Below are 16,762 nucleotides of genomic sequence, written 5' to 3' on the forward strand. Positions count from 1 at the left end.
AACGGACCGGATGACCGAAATGAAACCCCCAACGGCAGCTGCGAGCGCGAATGCCCTTTAAAGAGTTTCTTACGGGCGCAAAATGAAAAAGTGGCGCCCAACGTGGGGCCAACAGGAAAAGGGCTAAAGGAATGGGAAGGGCTTGGAGCGCTTAAGCCCGCCTGTGCGCTTTCCTTTTCTTATTAGCAATTGATGTGCATACAAAATACAAATTAATTTTGTCATCCGCAGACACATCTATATCTCAGTGAGCCGGTGTTTGGTTTACGTTTCCTTTGGCCTCTTTGTGTCCCGGCTGACAGCAAATGGGGTAAGCGGAGTACGAAAAGCAGGCGGTAATCGAAAGAGGAGCGAAAAATTGCCACGCAGACATAATGGCAACGTTCGAGGGGCCAAGTGGAGAATTTGAATGGAATCCTATGTCAAATGTCACACAGACCTACTCGATTGTATGACTCATTCACACACACTCAACGGAAACAGCAGGAGCGGGATCTCCCATGCATACGAGAGGTACTCAGTTCGTCAGTCAGTCACTTCGTCAGTCAGTCAGTCAGTCAGTTGGTCCGTCTGTCAATGGGACAGACATTTTGCTAACGTGAATTCGTGAACGAATGGAGAAAGGGTGGGAGCAAGCGATATTCTCAACGATGTTCCCCATTACAAATTCAATTACATGCTTAGCTACACTTTAGAGAAATTGAATTTTTATGTGCATTTATATTTAGTATATTTTTACATCCCCCACTCCATGTGCCAGGTGGAGTACTAGTACAGAAGTAGGAGAGCTCGAGGCCCTGCGGTTAGCTAAGGGATTCCATCAGCCATTTTCATAGTCGCATCGAGTCGACATCTTAATCTCCGAGCTGTGCACAAGTGGAATTGAAACTGGCCCCATGGCCATTGCCACCGCCCCTTTGATCTAGTATTTATCCTCGGGCCAGGAACCATCGAGACGATTGGGAAATAGATCGCTACGGCTTGTCTAACTGAGGCGACACCTTAATTATGGCATTTGCCAGACAGCACGAAAAAATAAATATGCGCCTGCATCTTGTATCTGGCTTAACTGCATCCTTGTGTCCTTGTATCCTTGTATCCTTGCAGCCAGCCAGCCATCCGGCAAGGAGACGCAAAAAGGATGCGTGACAGACAAGAGAACAAGGCATTGTCTCCTGACGAACTAAATTAGATTCGGTTTGGCGAATCCCAGGGCCCCGACTTGGACCAACAGAAGCCACGCAGCGCAGCTTACACACAAAACAAAATAGCTTTAAGAACTTTAATGAGTTTAATATTACTAAGAAATGCTGAATAAACATAAGAATGTACCTCTTGTAGCTGTACGCCTTGATTTGGCCAAACTACGATCGAAAAACGGAACAGAAAAATGGTATTTTTGACTAAAATCTGAATTTTGTACTTTTGACAAAATATGAATCCCATTTTTTTGCCATAAAATATCAGTTTTTTGGCTGCCATAAAGAAAATAAACGTCAGAACGAGGAATGTCATACCTTGTTGAACTCGTTGCTTAATTTTCAACCCATTGGCATTCAAACCTGGAAACTTTTAACTTTTCGCAATTTTCGCAAAAAAAGTGATGTAACCCCTTACAAAAAATGCGAAAATTGGTTAAAAAATAAATTTTCCTTAAAGTGATAGGAATCGTTAGCATATTTAGCAAGCTGCTCAAAACAGTCGGTCTTTTTGCTGTACGCCTTGATTTGGCTAAACTACGATTGAAAAACCGGAAAGAAAAATCGCATTTTTGACTGAAATCTGAACATGGTATTTTTGAGAAAAATCTGGACCCTATTTTTTCGCCATAAAAATGTTGTTTTTTGGCTGCCATAATAAAAATAAAAGTCAGAATGAGGAATGTCATACCTCGTTGAGCTCGATGTTTAATTTCCAATCGATTGGCATTCCAACCTGAAAATTTTCCAATTTTGTCAATATTCGCAAAAAAAGTGATGTAACCCCTTACAAAAAATTCGAAAATTGGTCAAAAAATAAATTTTTCTTAAGGTGATAGGAATCGTTAGCATATTTAGCACGCTGCTCAAAACAGTCGGTCCTTTAGCTGTATGCCTTGATTTTGCTAAACTACGATTGAAAAACGGTAAAGAAAAATTGTATTTTTGACTAAAATCGGAATCTCGTTTTTTGGCCCTAAAAATTCAGTTTTTTGGCTGCCGTAATAAAAATAAAAGTCAGAATGAGGAATGTCATACCTCGTTGAGCTCGTTGTTTATTTTTCAATCCATTGGCATTTAAGCCTGGAAATTTTTAACTTTTCGCAATTTTCGCAAAAAAGGACGATGTAACCCCTTACAAAAAATGAAAAAATTTTTCAAAATTTAAATTTTCCGGAAAGTGATAGGGATTGTTAGCATAGGTTGTCACCTGCTCAAAACAGTCGGTCTTTTAGCTGTACGCCTTGATTTGACCAAACTACGATTGAAAAACTGGAAAGAAAAATCGTATTTTTGACTAAACTCGGAATCCCATTTTTTGGCCCTAAAAATTCCGTTTTTTGGCTGCCGTAATAAAAATAAAAGTCAGAATGAGGAATGTCATACCTCGTTGAACTTGTTGCTTAATTTCTAATCCATTGGCAATTAAACCTGAAAATTTTCAACTTTTCGCAATTTTCGCAAAAAAGACGTGAACCCCTTTACAAAAAATGAAAAAAAATTGTCAAAAATTAAATTTCCGGAAAGTGATGGGGATTGTTAGCATAGATTGTCAGCTGCTCACAGCAGTCGGTCTTTTAGCTGTACGCCTTGTTTTGACCAAACTACGATTGAAAAACTGGAAAGAAAAATTGTATTTTTGACTAAAATCTGAATCTCGTATTTTTCATATTTTCGCATTTCTGACTAAATTCTACAAAATCATTGTTGTGCTCGTAGTTTAATTTTCAATCTATTGGCATTCACACCTGGCTTTTTTTTATTTTTGCCGTTTTTCGCATAACGCTTGTGTTATGGATAGTATTTACATTATTCAAGGTCGGAGAGGTAGGCTTTGAACGCTGGTTTTGAGTGTAGATAGCAATAATGTAGCCGACTCCCTCAACTCGCTGCACATTCCGCACTTGTTCATCGCACGCACAGAGCCCGTCTGCCAACCCATCCTTATCCACATCCTCATCCCCATGTGAATGGTGCAGAGAATGGCGAAGGATAACCGAAGTGCATTGTAGACTTGTAGCCCCAGTCTCTGATGGCTTCGGGGCTCCCAAACCCAAGCCCAAACCCAATCCACAGTCCACAGCCCACAAGCTATCCAGAGTGGTTAAAGGCTGCTTCTTTCGGCTCGCTCTCTCTGGGTCGGCCTTTAATTTTAAGACCAAAATAGCGAAATAACATGAAAGGCCACCCCACGAACGGCATGGAATGAAATGGAAACAATGCTCGAAATTATTATGCCCCAGCGCGACACCTCCTGCTCCTCCTGCTCCTGCTCCTCCTCCTGATCCTTCTCCTGCTCCTGGTTCTGCCACCCATGTCATGCGGCTCCTCTTTAACTGCCATGGAAGGGAGTCCTCGAACTTTTTGCCCCAGCCAGACAATGATTCCTAATTCCAAATGATGGTCACGGGCAAGGAAGCGGTGGCTGCCTTCGAGATGGCTGCCTGTCTTTGGGCTCCACACCAAGTTCCCTGGGCTAATTGAAGCCACTGAGTCACCGCAACTCGGTGAGGGTATGCAGTCTTTGACTTGGTCGTGCAGTTTCAGTTTTCGGTTTCCAGTTTTCGGTGTTTCGGTGTTTCGGGTCCCTCTTTTCTTTTCGGCTGCTTGTCTTCTCCACTGGCTGGATGGCTAGCTGGCTGGCATTCCATTTCAATTTGTTGCAGTTACTTTAAACAATTACCAAGGCACACGAACAGCTGCAACGGAGAGGGAGGGGGCAACAAAAAAAAAATAAAGCGAATGGGTAGCAAGTGGTGACCCAAGTACCGCTGCTGGTGACCCAAACAGGTCGAGTTTTGTTCTTTTGAAAATGCATGCCCCAATATAATTTAATGACGAACAAGGACAGCGAACCGAGAGCGCCTCGGCCTCTGTGTGTAAATCTGTAAATTTTATGCGACAATTGAGGGAAAAATGAAATTTGTCCCATCCGCAAAATGGGTAAAGATGCGCTCTGTGGTCGGGATTGTGGCGGGGGGAGGGGGGGGGGGGGGGGGGGGGAGGCTTGATGATTTGATGAGGCGCCTTTCCAGATACCCAGATATTCAGATATCCTATAACCAAACCGGGCATCCCCCTTTCGACTCCTTTTTGTACGTAAACGTGGAATACAAATTGCACTCATTTTAGTTTCTCACGTTTGTTGCATGTTGAACATGACTGCAACGCGCACGCACACAAATTGACACACACATACCTAGGCATACACATGGACATGCCCCAAAAGGAGGTAGGCCTCGACCTCTGCTTAGTTCTGTGGAGCACCCCCCATCCCAACCCGGAATCCTTCGTCCTCCATTCTCCTTTCTCGATTCCAGGACTTTCGAACGACCATGCCCGCAGCTTCGCCTGCTGCTCTGTTTTCCTGTCGCTTCATCGGCATGCGACAAACGGAAATGTTGCTTTTATGCTTTAAATATGGCAACTTTGTGGTGTCGACAGACACACTCTCACACTCAAATGGTGGCTCATAGATACCCTCACGCACACATTGCCGCAATCCAGCACTGGGAAAAAGTTGGCATTTGAGTACATGGAAAGATACATTTATAAATTGCACTCACTTTTGTCTTCCTTAGCTTATTTATTTTGAAGGCCCATTTAGCACTAGAGTCCTTATAATTCCCAAGTGTTTATTCCAGCACTGCTTGCATTTTCAATCCTATTTCAGCACTGCTTGCATTTTCAATCCTATTTTCTCAACAAATATGTTTTTGAACAAACAGGAAACTTATTTTCTTCATTGGTTTATTAAACATTTATTATTAGGCATTACTAGTAGACAAACTGCCCAAAATAATGAAGCTGCTCTTATAATTCCCAAGTGTTTATTCCAGCACTGCTTGCATTTCCAATCCTATTTCAGCACTGCTTGCATTTGCAATCCTATCTTCTCAACACATATATGTATTTTAACATACAGGAAAATCATTTTCTTAACTAATTTATTAAACATGTATTATAAAGCATTAATAGTAGACAAACTGCCAAAAATAATGATGCTGCTCTTATAATTCCGAAGTGTTTGATGCAGCACTGCTTGCTTGTCAAGACCTATCCTCTAAATAAAGAGGTTTACTATGTGTTCAAAGAAGATTTAAAATCAAAAAGATGCAATGCCCTTAGGTGAACTTAGGCTATTCCATAAGTTCCATTGATTTTTTCGAGTGCATTGACAGTCGTGTCGATTGCACGTCTTGCCTGGCCCTCATCCAGAGGCTAGCTGGGTACGCTGCCTATGCATCAGCCGCATCCCCCTCGTCCTTCACACTTCGTCCTTTTCGTCCTGAGCTCCTCTTTTGTGTGACTCTATCACAGGGGCCACGGGTGTGTGTGTGTGTGAGCGAGTGTTTGAGCGATCGACCATGAAGCCTTCATTATTGCATTTCATGATTTTGCGGTTCTTTATGCTCGTTCCTTTACACTAGGCGGCGACACAAACAGGGAAAGCTTCTGCGGGAAAGATTGCTGGCGATGGGTGGGCGTGGTCGGGGCAGGACACTGGACGAGAGGCGTCTGCCATGTGCCATGTGCCATGTGCCATTTGCCATGTGTTTGGCCTGGCCGGGACTGGTGTCGACACTTTCACAACATCCACACATCGACACATCCACAAAGACATCAGAGTCAAGACCAGGATATGGCTTTGCCCCTCGTCCGCCATTCATTTCCATCTCGAAAATCGACTCGCTCCTTCTATCCGTGTGCCTCATTCAAATTTTCAATATTTTCTATGTGTGCTGCCGGTCGTTATCACGCATTTCCTGCCATTTGCATCGACATCCACATGGACATATAGATCTACATCTACATTTGCATCTGCATATCCGTTGCCATTGGCATTGGATTGGTAACGGGAATTGCAGCCGCAAGACACTGGCTACGTGGCCAGCAACCGACTTGACCAATTTGCCGCCCCTGCGGTTCCGGGTTGAGCGCATTAGGGCATCGCACAGTGGGGCAAGTCCACCCGGCATTACCGATCGTGGGGACCCTAAGCCAAATCGAACTACGAAGGACGCCGGGCGATGCCATTGAGCATATGTACCAGTCTACCACTTTGGGCATAGGTTCAAGATTAGGGGGTCAGCAGTTGGATAGGAGGGCAAACATATGACACTTCTAAATACTTAAAATAGTATTTTAGGTGGTTCATAATTGAGCCTTTCTAAATATTTAAAATAAATCAATTTGAATAGAGACAGACGCACTAAATTGACGGTTATATTAGGAGCATTATTTTTTACCATAATACTTCATACATTTCAAAAGATTTAACTTTGGTTACCACTACTCTACAAATTATATTATTAAGCAATACTAATTGAAATGGATAAAGAATGTATTTAATTGGCAAGTACCCTATTTGTTCTTTAATATTTTTGTATAATTTAATATATATATTTTTTATGCATTTTTTTTTTTTATTAAAAAAAATACAATTAAAAAAGTTTCTTTCTGGTTAGGGGCAATTGCAAATCTTTTTTGTAAGCTTCTTTTAATATAACATTATATTTATATACACTGGTCGGCATATGTATTTTGACAAAATAAAAGTTAAGTATACTCATAACTTGAATATACTTCTTGTAAACTATAGGCATCAATGGAAAGGTAATTTCAATGCCGTTTGAATGATACAATACATTTCTTTACCCATTCAGTACTTATTGAAAAGGACGAATTTGTGTAAATCAACTTTGAAAAAAAAAAAAAAAAACTTTTTTCCTCGTCTTGAAAACTTAAATTTTTTGATGCAAAAAGTTTCTTCAAACAAAAACAATAGTAACTGCAAAAAGAATTTTTCAAATATCATTTTTCTTATATTTTTTATGAATTTTTGAAAATGCTTAAAAACAGGCATTTGAGCCATATTTTTGTCTTTTTCATACAAATTTTTTCCGACATTGTCACCTTCAAAAAATCATAAAAAATATAAGCAAAATGATATTTGAAAAATTCTTTTTGCAGTTACTATTATTTTTGTTTGAAGAAACTTTTTGCATCAAAAAATTTAAGTTTTCAAGACGAGGAAAAAAGTTTTTTTTTTTTTTTTCAAAGTTGATTTACACAAATTCGTCCTTTTCAATAAGTACTGAATGGGTAAAGAAATGTATTGTATCATTCAAACGGCATTGAAATTACCTTTCCATTGATGCCTATAGTTTACAAGAAGTATATTCAAGTTATGAGTATACTTAACTTTTATTTTGTCAAAATACTTATGCCGACCACTGTATATATATAATAGTCGAAAATTTTATAGAACTCGTAACATCTTACCAACCGACATTAAACATACAAAATCAATGCTTAAATGTTATAAAGACAACATTTCGGAAAGGGTATTGTCGGTACCCTTAAAGTAATTAACAATATACATAATTTGAAACCAGTCTGCAGAGGACTGCATTAAGACTTGATTATAATTTATTAAATACTTAATGAAGACCCTCAACTGGCGCTTCGTTCTTCGCTTGCTCTGATGCCAATAATTCCTTAAGTGATCCTGATGCCAATGCTTAAATGCTTAAACCTCGGCTTTCGCACAGCAGCTGACCACATATTTTCGCACACCCATCGCAGCGGGCTTCTGTCGCCTTGTGGCCCGCCTTATCGACCTGGTCAATGATCAGTGACAACCGGCTGTTGGCCATTGGCAACTGGCTTCCTATCTGCGACGGCGACTGTCCAACTGACCTGGCCATAATCCGAGTGGCCGTATCCGCTGCGGAGCAACAGCATCGCACTCGCCAGTTAATGCCACTGATTGCTAATAAATTGAAAACCATTTCAGCATGGTCCTGGCCGAAAGGCAATAGGTGGCAGAGGATTTGCAGTCGATTCTGAAACCAGGAGGCGAAAGGTATTGGGATTCTGGATTCTGAATCGGAATCGGAATCGCCAACGGAATCACAGTCGAAGCCCCCGTGAATGAATATGCAAAAGCAGGGCAAACAGTGAATAAAATCAAAATAAAAACTCATTTATCAACACGCATGGCGCAGACGGAGGCAGTCCGTCCATCCATCCATCCATTGCCGTCGATAAAGGAGTGATGTGTGGACAAATGTGGGGCTACCGGTGATGCTGTTGATGCCACGTGTTTGGCCAAAAGGGAAAAGGTCACAGAAGCGGGTTAAGCTGCTTTTTTTTTTTCAAATAAAACGTCGAGCAGGTTAATACTCGTTTGTCTGGATGGCAGTGAGATGAAGGGAATCCTTTTAAAGGGGGAAGGGGGGTGATATACCATCGCCTGGCCACGTGCGAACCACTCCGCTGGCGACCAACGACTGAAGAACTGCTTCCAAACGACGGCCAACGATGGGAAACGAGTGGTCCAACCGAATGCCAACGAATCACACCCGATACCCGGCGAACCGGAGCCGAAGGACTCGTTTGTGCCTCGGAAACGTACTCGCGAATCGCCGAGCCACACTATTGGCGACTCCTTCGACCTCGGTGGCCGTAATCCGTTCGCTGGATTCCTCGAATTAGTTGCGTGTGGTAGCTTGTTGACATCAGTACCGGGTACCGGATGCGGATGCGGACACGTGCGTGGCCCGCAATTCTCTCGCCAAATCTCGACAAGTCCTGACTTGACGCGACCCCACACACAAGTTCATAGTTTAGAGCTCAGCGGTTGTTCAGTTGTTCTGCGTGAGAAGATCTAGCATCATTTTTTTCTGTCACTTTCTTACCTTGTTTATTTTGGTTCCCTTTTTTTTTTTGGTTTTTTTTTTTCCCGGTACCCCCGTGGTGTGTGTGATGTGTGTCTTTTTGTTTGGAGTGCGAGGTGAGTGATTTTGTTGGTTTTTGTTTCGTTGCAAACGCTTTAAACGCTACACCTCAAACTAAGAGCAACAATCCGAATGAAGCCCAACTAAACCAAAACAAAAACCGTAGCTAAAACCAAACTAAACCACGGTGATAGAACACCATCAGTAGCTGGGCCAAAGCCACGGACTCCCGTTTCCCGACTCCCGATCCCCGATGGTCGATGGTTGTTGGTTGTCCGTTCAGCTAGTTTTGTGGTCGCTTTGACGTGGTCGCGGGCAATTTGGAAGCCAACACCGAAACGCCGATTACTATATCGAAAGGGAGGTTGTTAACGCAAAATGGAATGGAAATGGGAATGGTATTCCGAATCGGATACAGAATCATAATCATCATCAGCAGGCTGCTGAACATTCCGCATTTCGCTTTCCGCATGAAGTTGTATTTCATTTTCGCATTCGCATTTTCTCATCCTTTGTCGTCGCTTTTTAGTTTTTAGTTGCCAGCAATTGCTGCTGCCAGTTTGCAATTAAAGACCAGCCCCAATGCAAATGGCAAACAGTGAGGGGCTGTGGGACTTAAAGAACCATAACCGAGAGGCGAAATATTAAATACTAAATGCCAGCCGCCCAGGGAAAGCCAGTTCAGTCCGCCTGTTGCCTGTCAGCATTTTGTTGAAGTTACTGCCCCAGTCGCAGTCACAATCGCATCCACAGTCGCAGTCACCGTCACAGCCATCACCATCAGGATCTGCATCTCCCTCAGGTGTCCTGAGCGACCATCCAGCCACTTTCAGTGTGAACAGGTGAGTGACAACGTGAAAAGAGACCCCAAAAGGGATCGCAGATGGGGACTTGGCTATGGCAAAACTTTATGGCACCACCAAAAATTGAATAAATCAAGAATTTATCAGGATAACACCCTCTTTGAATTTAAATAAGAATAGTTTATCTCTTAGCCCCTTTTGGATAACATTGGTTACCACTAAATGACAGCAAATTCTTTTAAATAAATGGAAAGGTTAATTTGAAAAATAGTCCATATACTTTATATAAACAGATAGTACTAAAAAATACTTTAAATCAAGATAGGTTATTTAAAAACGTATGGTTAAACTGCTGAATTTATATTCGGCATCAGTCTTTCATTTTAATTTGGCTTCTATGTATGATCCAAAATCTTTTGAGGCATAGAACTTCATGTCTAGAAATTTTCGGCATACAAATTAAATACCTTTATAGCATGTTAATGAAAAGATTATGTTTATTTATACAATAAAGCTAGACTCTTTGTTCCGTGCGGGAGTCACACTTTCACCGCTTTCGGTGGTTTGTGGAGCTTATGCATAAAACACTGCATGTAAATTCGAATGAATACATATATATGAGGCTTAAAATAAAATGCCAAAGTGAATTGTCCCGCGGTTGGTTTCGAAAATAATAGCAATTATTTTAACAAGGAAATATTAAAACACCCATACGTCGGGTCACCATAAATAGTTTAGCTATAACCCCAAAGAATTTTATTTAAAGCTTATGTTGGTAGAAATGTGAAAACCGCCTGGAGATGATAAATTGGAGGGAGCCAGGTCCATATTTGCCTCGGGCTTATCCTCGCTCTGTTGATCCTCATCCAGGAGGACGGTTGTCTCGCTGACGATCGGCAGGGTGTTCTCTGTACCTTCACTCTCATTGAGATTCTCGTCGTCCTCCTCGCTGAACATCAGCTGATAGGGATTGTGCAGCCCGTACTCCAGGATATCCTCCAGCTTGTCACTCTCCTTGGCCTCATCGGTGTCCTCTTCGCCGTCGGTTTCCGTTTCCGCCTCCGTTTCCGAGTCACTTTCGCCCTCGCAGCAGAGGATCTCGTGGGCCAGCAGGGAGATGGTCTCCTCGCTGAAAATGTCCGCCTCATCCTGGTCGTTGTCCGAATCTCCGGCTAGTGGACTGTATAGATTAGTCTGAGGATCGCCAGTGTCATCCACTTTGGCGTTCGCATCTGGATCGGATGTGCTGTTGGCTAAAAATGGGATAAAATATCTTAGGACATGGAATGCTATTAGCATCAATACCATCAGCTTCGCTATCCGTTTCTCCAGAGCTGGTTGGCTGCTCACTGCCACTGGTACTCGATGGCTCTGCATCCTCGTTCAAGGAAATGGCGCCCAACGTGGGGCCCTCCGTTGCCACAGCCATTTCCATCTGGGTCCTGAAGGAGCAGTGCCGCTTCGACTTGGCAGCATCGCCGGTCATCTTCTCTAGCCCTGCATATGCTCCTATATCTATATATGTTATATGTATCTGTCTGACTATCTGACTGCCTCCCGTTGAGATTCCCAACTTGTTACTATGCGTGCTGGAAATGCTTTGCCCGGCAAACTGGGATTGGTTTTCGTTTGGTTTGTTTTGGTTTTTAGGGCTCGAGATGGGAGCAGGAAACTATGCTGCCGGCACGTAATGTCCTGGGCGCTTCCTCCAAGGACGGAGAATTAAATTTTATGCCAACTGCATTGCCCTTAAAGGCGATGGCAAAGGTCCTCGAAACGGAAAGCGCCACGGAGACAGGGCCAAGATGGAGTCGTAGCCGTAGTCGGGGACCGGCTAACTGCGGAATCGTCACAGGCCGCAGGCCGCGCTCCACATGCACACTAAAACTGCCAAAAGGACATACACAGGACACACACACACTCGTGCGGGGACGCATTCACGAACTGGCTACCGCAGCAAAGTTACATTTGAAATTTTATTTCCATGGCCGGGGCTAAAAATGCAACAAATAACAAGAAAAGAAGCTGTCGTGGCTAGCCGACGTTTATATACCCTTGCAGCTAGACCTATTAAAATTATATTACAAAAGCCGTATAAATCGAATAGCTGAAGCAGACTTGTTAAAAAGAAGATAGATCCTATAACAGATACGCAAAGGATTTTTTTTGGTCAATTCTTTAGTGGCTTATTTATTAAATAGTAAGCAAAGCAAAAAACAAATACATATACGACCATTTATAAAAGTAAAGAACAATTTTGTATAGTTACTAAACTATCTGCATTGGTCAATTTTACCAACCAAATTCTATGTGTGTATGGAAGCTACAAGTTATAGTGTTTCTATACGGCCAGTTCCAATTTATGTAGTACCTGGAATAAAGGGAAGACATTTGGGAAGGTTTTAGAAAATAGCTTACAATCTGATAGACTTGTTTTCATAGAAACAAATGAACTTACCGACACGGCTGTTTATGTTGATCAAGAATTATATGATTTATAACGTCCGAAATATCTGCTGCTCTGAGTTGCGAACTTCTGACGCATATTATATTGCCATCTGTTAGGGTATAAAAGCGAGCCACATAGTAGTTGCCTCTGACCCGGTTCCCTCTGCAGAGTCAGGAGTCGTTATCATGGTATCACTCTCATCTGGGCCAGACGACACGCCTCCTCCGCCTCCGCCTCCCCAGTCCCCTCCTCCTGCCCTCTGTACCTCATCCCAATGCAGGGACTTCCGGTGGGGGAATGGGGGTCTCGACCGCAGCCTTGCTCGCTAGCCACTTAATAGGATAGGCACAAATTACCAGACAGCAAACGGGGCTTAAATGAAATTCATAAATTGATATAAATTATTATGAAAGTAATTATCGTATCGATGGCGGCGCGAGTACATTTAATTCAATTCCTCGTTTTTCACCTCAAAACTTTTTTCAGGGGGACTAAAGTGAGCGCTCACGAGTTAATTAATATTTTCCCATTTGTTTTGGTTATTTATTCCTTGAACAGTGCTTTCATTTGTTTTGTTGGCGAGAAAAAAGTGTACTAAATAGACGAACTAGAATTAAAGTAGCTATAATTTGTTTTAAAGAGATGAGTTATGAGGCATATGTGACAATATTATAAATCTTCATTAAGATATTCCACTTCATTTTATATCATACCAGCATCTCATTTTCTTAGAAGATCGCCAGTTTAATAACAAAGTTCACTAGGCTTGAGGCAAAGAACATCAAACATCTTTTGCATGATGTGATGGCTTAACAAAAAGTAAACAAAACTTAAGACTGGCTAAATTTGAATTCTTTTATAATATAATAATCTCTATTTATATATATAAATATAATCTCTATTTAAATTCTATTTCATTAGTAGGTGATAATTTTTGAAGTTGTTCAACTGAAGTTGTTCGTTCCACTTTAATGTCATTAGGTGGGAAATGGTGACCCCGACTCAACTAATATACCCCTTGGGTGAACTGCACTGGCTCTGAACTTTCGCCCGTTCCCATTTCCATTTTCACTCGCATTCCCTTGACCCAGGACACAGCCAGGACCCAGTTAGGACCTAGCCAGTACCACTATGGCGAACCACAATTTAATTTCTGTTTTGGTCTCGGTGCAGTTTTTTGCAGCAGTTCAGTAGTTCAGCTGTTTCGCTTTCTTCTGTCTGTTGCTAGGCCTTCCGGTCGTCAGAGGCAGTCGTTTTGTGGTGCGTCTCTGGTCGGCATTGTGTCGCCTGAAATTCCCTGGCCCAGAATCCACTTCCCAGAATCCACTACCATCTCGTCCTCCTTCCCCGGCAATATCCAGCTTAAAGCCGTAATCAGAGGCAAGGGGGAATGGAGCCCACTGCGTTAACGAACATAATAACCCTTTTCTCTCTAATTACACACCAAATTTACTACAAACGAGCAATAAAAATCATCCAAGCAAAATCTCTGCTCCGGCCACAGAGAAACGCAGAAAAACCCACCAACCCACCCGCCAAGTAACCCAGCAAAACCCACTGGAGGTACCCTTTCCATTCGCCGCGTTCGCAACGCTTAAATGCAAATGCTTTTTTCCCATGCACAGCACAAAAAACATTAACAACAATGATAATAAATGAAAGACATTAATGCTAAGCGATCCGCAACTCGTTCCCACCACTCCACATCCACATCCACATCCACATCCCGAAAGTAATGGGAATGGGAGCTCGACGTTGACGACGATTGGCGACAGTGACAGGCTTCGCGGGAGCGAATGTGGGAGCCCGGGGTCCCCGACAGTCAATGAAATAAAATTAAACAATTATGGAAAAAGGCTCTGCACAGACAACACGAATTTAAAATATGCGATGATTCATTTTATGAAATGCAATATCTATTTTGTATGTTTGTCATCTTGCTTCTTGCCCTTTATGTCTCTATTTCGGGGAGATACGAATGTTGCCATATCTCTCTTGCCCAGAGTAATTTTAGGCGCTGTCTTGCTCTTTTCTATATTCTTTAAAATAATCAAAGAGAGGATTTCCAAGAAATACCATTAAAAATTATACTTATCATGCAAATATCAAAGGATCCTTAATTGTTCTTAGTTCGGTGTGGATATGAAAGGAATCCTTGGCGGATTTAAATTTGGCATGACATAATTTGGAATGTTCCAATGCAATGTCCTGTCGAAAGTCAGTCGAATACCCCTTGTATTCCACTAATTATTCGATTTTTTGCTCTCTCAGTTAACCATATATCTGGCATAACTCTCTATCTATAGCTGTAGCCGGTAACTTCCACTTAAACCTCACTCATTCACTCACAGTGACGACAGTGGGGAAAATTTTACGCGACGTAATCGTAATATGATTATCGTGCCACATAATCCCCTCATCCGCATCCGCAAACCCATTTCCCTTTGTGAGTGTGCAAGTGTGCGAGTGTGTGGGTATGCGTTAAATAACTTCCTTCCGGTGGCGACAACATCCAGCCACCAAGCGACTTCGTGTCGGGACATCCGCTTCCGTTGAATGATTCCGCAGAAATGCTCCAAATCTCATATCATCATTTACGCAGTAATTTTTAGAAGCCAACTGGATGATGAGGCCCGGCTGTCCCCGCTCCCCTCGTCGGAATTATCCAATTCAACCGCAGGACAAGGACACTTTGGCCTCAGTCAAAAGGCAACTGCAGCACCCATTTAGCAGTTCCCAGGATCTAGAGCCCAGTACCCAGTTCCCCAGCATATTCAGCATAATAAACAAAGCTTCAGCTCGCAACTCATGCGAGTCAACTGCCACCGACGACTGCGTGTTGAGGGCACGTCCATCCGGTGGAGGAGAAGCAGTAGCAGGAGCAGGAGCAGGTCCTGGCTGGGTCTTGGGGGCTTTTTCTGCTCTCCGAGTGTCCTTATTTTAATCTCGACACAAGTTAACAGCATTGTTGGCAGCCGCGTGCCATCCGTGAGCTTTGCCGAGCCCTTCGTCCTTCGTCCTGCCGCTCTAACTCAACATAATGGGCACAGCTCGCTCGGTATCCATCCTAACCGCATCGCATCGCATCGCAGCTCCTTTCGGGGACCTTCCTATCTGTGCCCCCCCACGTACGCCCCTCGAAAAAGGACTATCCCTAGTTTCAGTTTCAGCCACCGGATTCCCCTCCTCGTCCTCATCATCCACATCCTTGTCATTAGCAGTTAGCATTCAGACGACGTCGTCGTCTCCTTCGCTGCCTGTCGCCTGCCTTTCATAATGTTATGATGGCTAAAAGCTAATTGCGTTTGTCTGTGTTAGTTGGTGACATTTGGCCTCCTCATCGTCCTTGCCCCGCCCTATCGACACCCAGTACGCCCACTTCCATTGCCCTCTCGTCTCCGGCGTCGACGTGGCGGCATTAAGTGTCACTGGAGTGCGTGATCCTTGTAAGTCGTCTAGTTACACATGTTTTTATAACCTGTTTTTCCAGGAGTACCCTGTTGTCCCAGCACCGCCGGCACCCCGGGTGGATTAGTTGACGGCTAAGCAAGCATTTTGATTTAAGGGGCTTCGCTAAAGGGTTTCCCATCTCCGGGTAAACACAAAGGAGAGAGCTGCCAGCAAAGTCAGAAAGGAGGTTTCCTAAGTAATTTAAATACATCAGGTTGTCATACAGTGCTTTAATAAAAAGTAGAATTTTTTATATTATCTATTAAAGGGCAACAAAGAAAAATAATTCATATTCTTTAAATGACTCATCTGTGCCAGAACTTATGTTTAATAATAGTCTTCGGTCTCTTAAGTGAGACAAGTACGATTCAATCCAAAAATTCTCAAAGTGGTGATAAGGAGATCAAGTCTACATACATCTATTTCAAATTCCCTTCGTCTCAAAAAACAAAATTAAGAGCAATTTCGTCTTGATTTTAAGAACACTTCTCCTCAAATTCAGATAGTTTGATCTTGGCTTTTCTTTGGTTTTTATTTTTCAGGGTGCTCTCTTATAAGTTATAAGTTCTTATAGGTACTTCTTAAAGTTTACAACATGGTTTTTATATTATAAAACCACCTTTGTAATTACTAGATATTTTACTGTCGAGTTCCGCTCGATTATCGCAGTAGCTACGGAATTCCCTTTTGTTTTCGCCAACGTCATCGCCATCTCCATCGTCATCGTCTCTGTGGTTGAAGCTCGACAGAAAGTCCTTGCCTATATCCTGGGCGTGCCCTTGGTGGCCCGATCAACTTATTGTGGTGTCATTCAACAGCTCGATTGTGTGAGTCAGTCGGCTCGAATCAATTCGAATAGAATCGAATTGAATCGCTTAATCAGCCGGACCTAATGACCGACCAAGGGCCCCATGACTTTACCTGTCAAGATGCCAGCGAGGATAGGACAGGACTCACCCGCTTATGGCTGACAAATCACCAAGTGAGTCCGGCGAGTTGACAATAAGAAGTGTCATCATTAACGAACATCGGCCCGGCAAACATTTATCAATGGCAAACAGAACAGTCGGGCGGACGAGCAAACAATCAAACAAACAAACAGCAGGCAGGCGGGCTGGC

The 16,762-nt window shown here is 42.8% G+C and overlaps 2 protein-coding genes across 3 annotated transcripts in view; one reads left to right on the forward strand and one right to left on the reverse strand.

Moving 5' to 3' along the window:
- Positions 1-8,718: 8,718 nt before the first annotated feature.
- The window catches only part of LOC119556524 (chondroadherin), a 32,384-nt gene continuing 24,340 nt past the window's right edge, over positions 8,719-16,762 (forward strand). The window contains exons 1-2 of one of the 2 annotated variants that reach the window (XM_037868800.1): positions 8,719-8,997; positions 9,471-9,783. The gene's annotated coding sequence lies outside the window, so the exon portion shown is untranslated. The remainder of the gene's footprint in view (positions 8,998-9,470; positions 9,784-16,762) is intronic. The other variant, XM_037868801.1, reaches the window with a different exon arrangement.
- Positions 10,495-11,312, reverse strand: LOC119556525 (clumping factor B). Its single transcript, XM_037868802.1, has 2 exons — positions 11,050-11,312; positions 10,495-10,997 (listed from the first exon to the last, which is right to left on the reverse strand). Exons 1-2 carry the CDS (start codon positions 11,228-11,230, stop codon positions 10,501-10,503), a joined length of 678 nt encoding a protein of 225 aa, XP_037724730.1. The 5' UTR covers positions 11,231-11,312; the 3' UTR covers positions 10,495-10,500.

The sequence above is a fragment of the Drosophila subpulchrella genome, chromosome X, assembly GCF_014743375.2.
Source record: "Drosophila subpulchrella strain 33 F10 #4 breed RU33 chromosome X, RU_Dsub_v1.1 Primary Assembly, whole genome shotgun sequence".
NCBI lineage: Eukaryota > Metazoa > Arthropoda > Insecta > Diptera > Drosophilidae > Drosophila > Drosophila subpulchrella.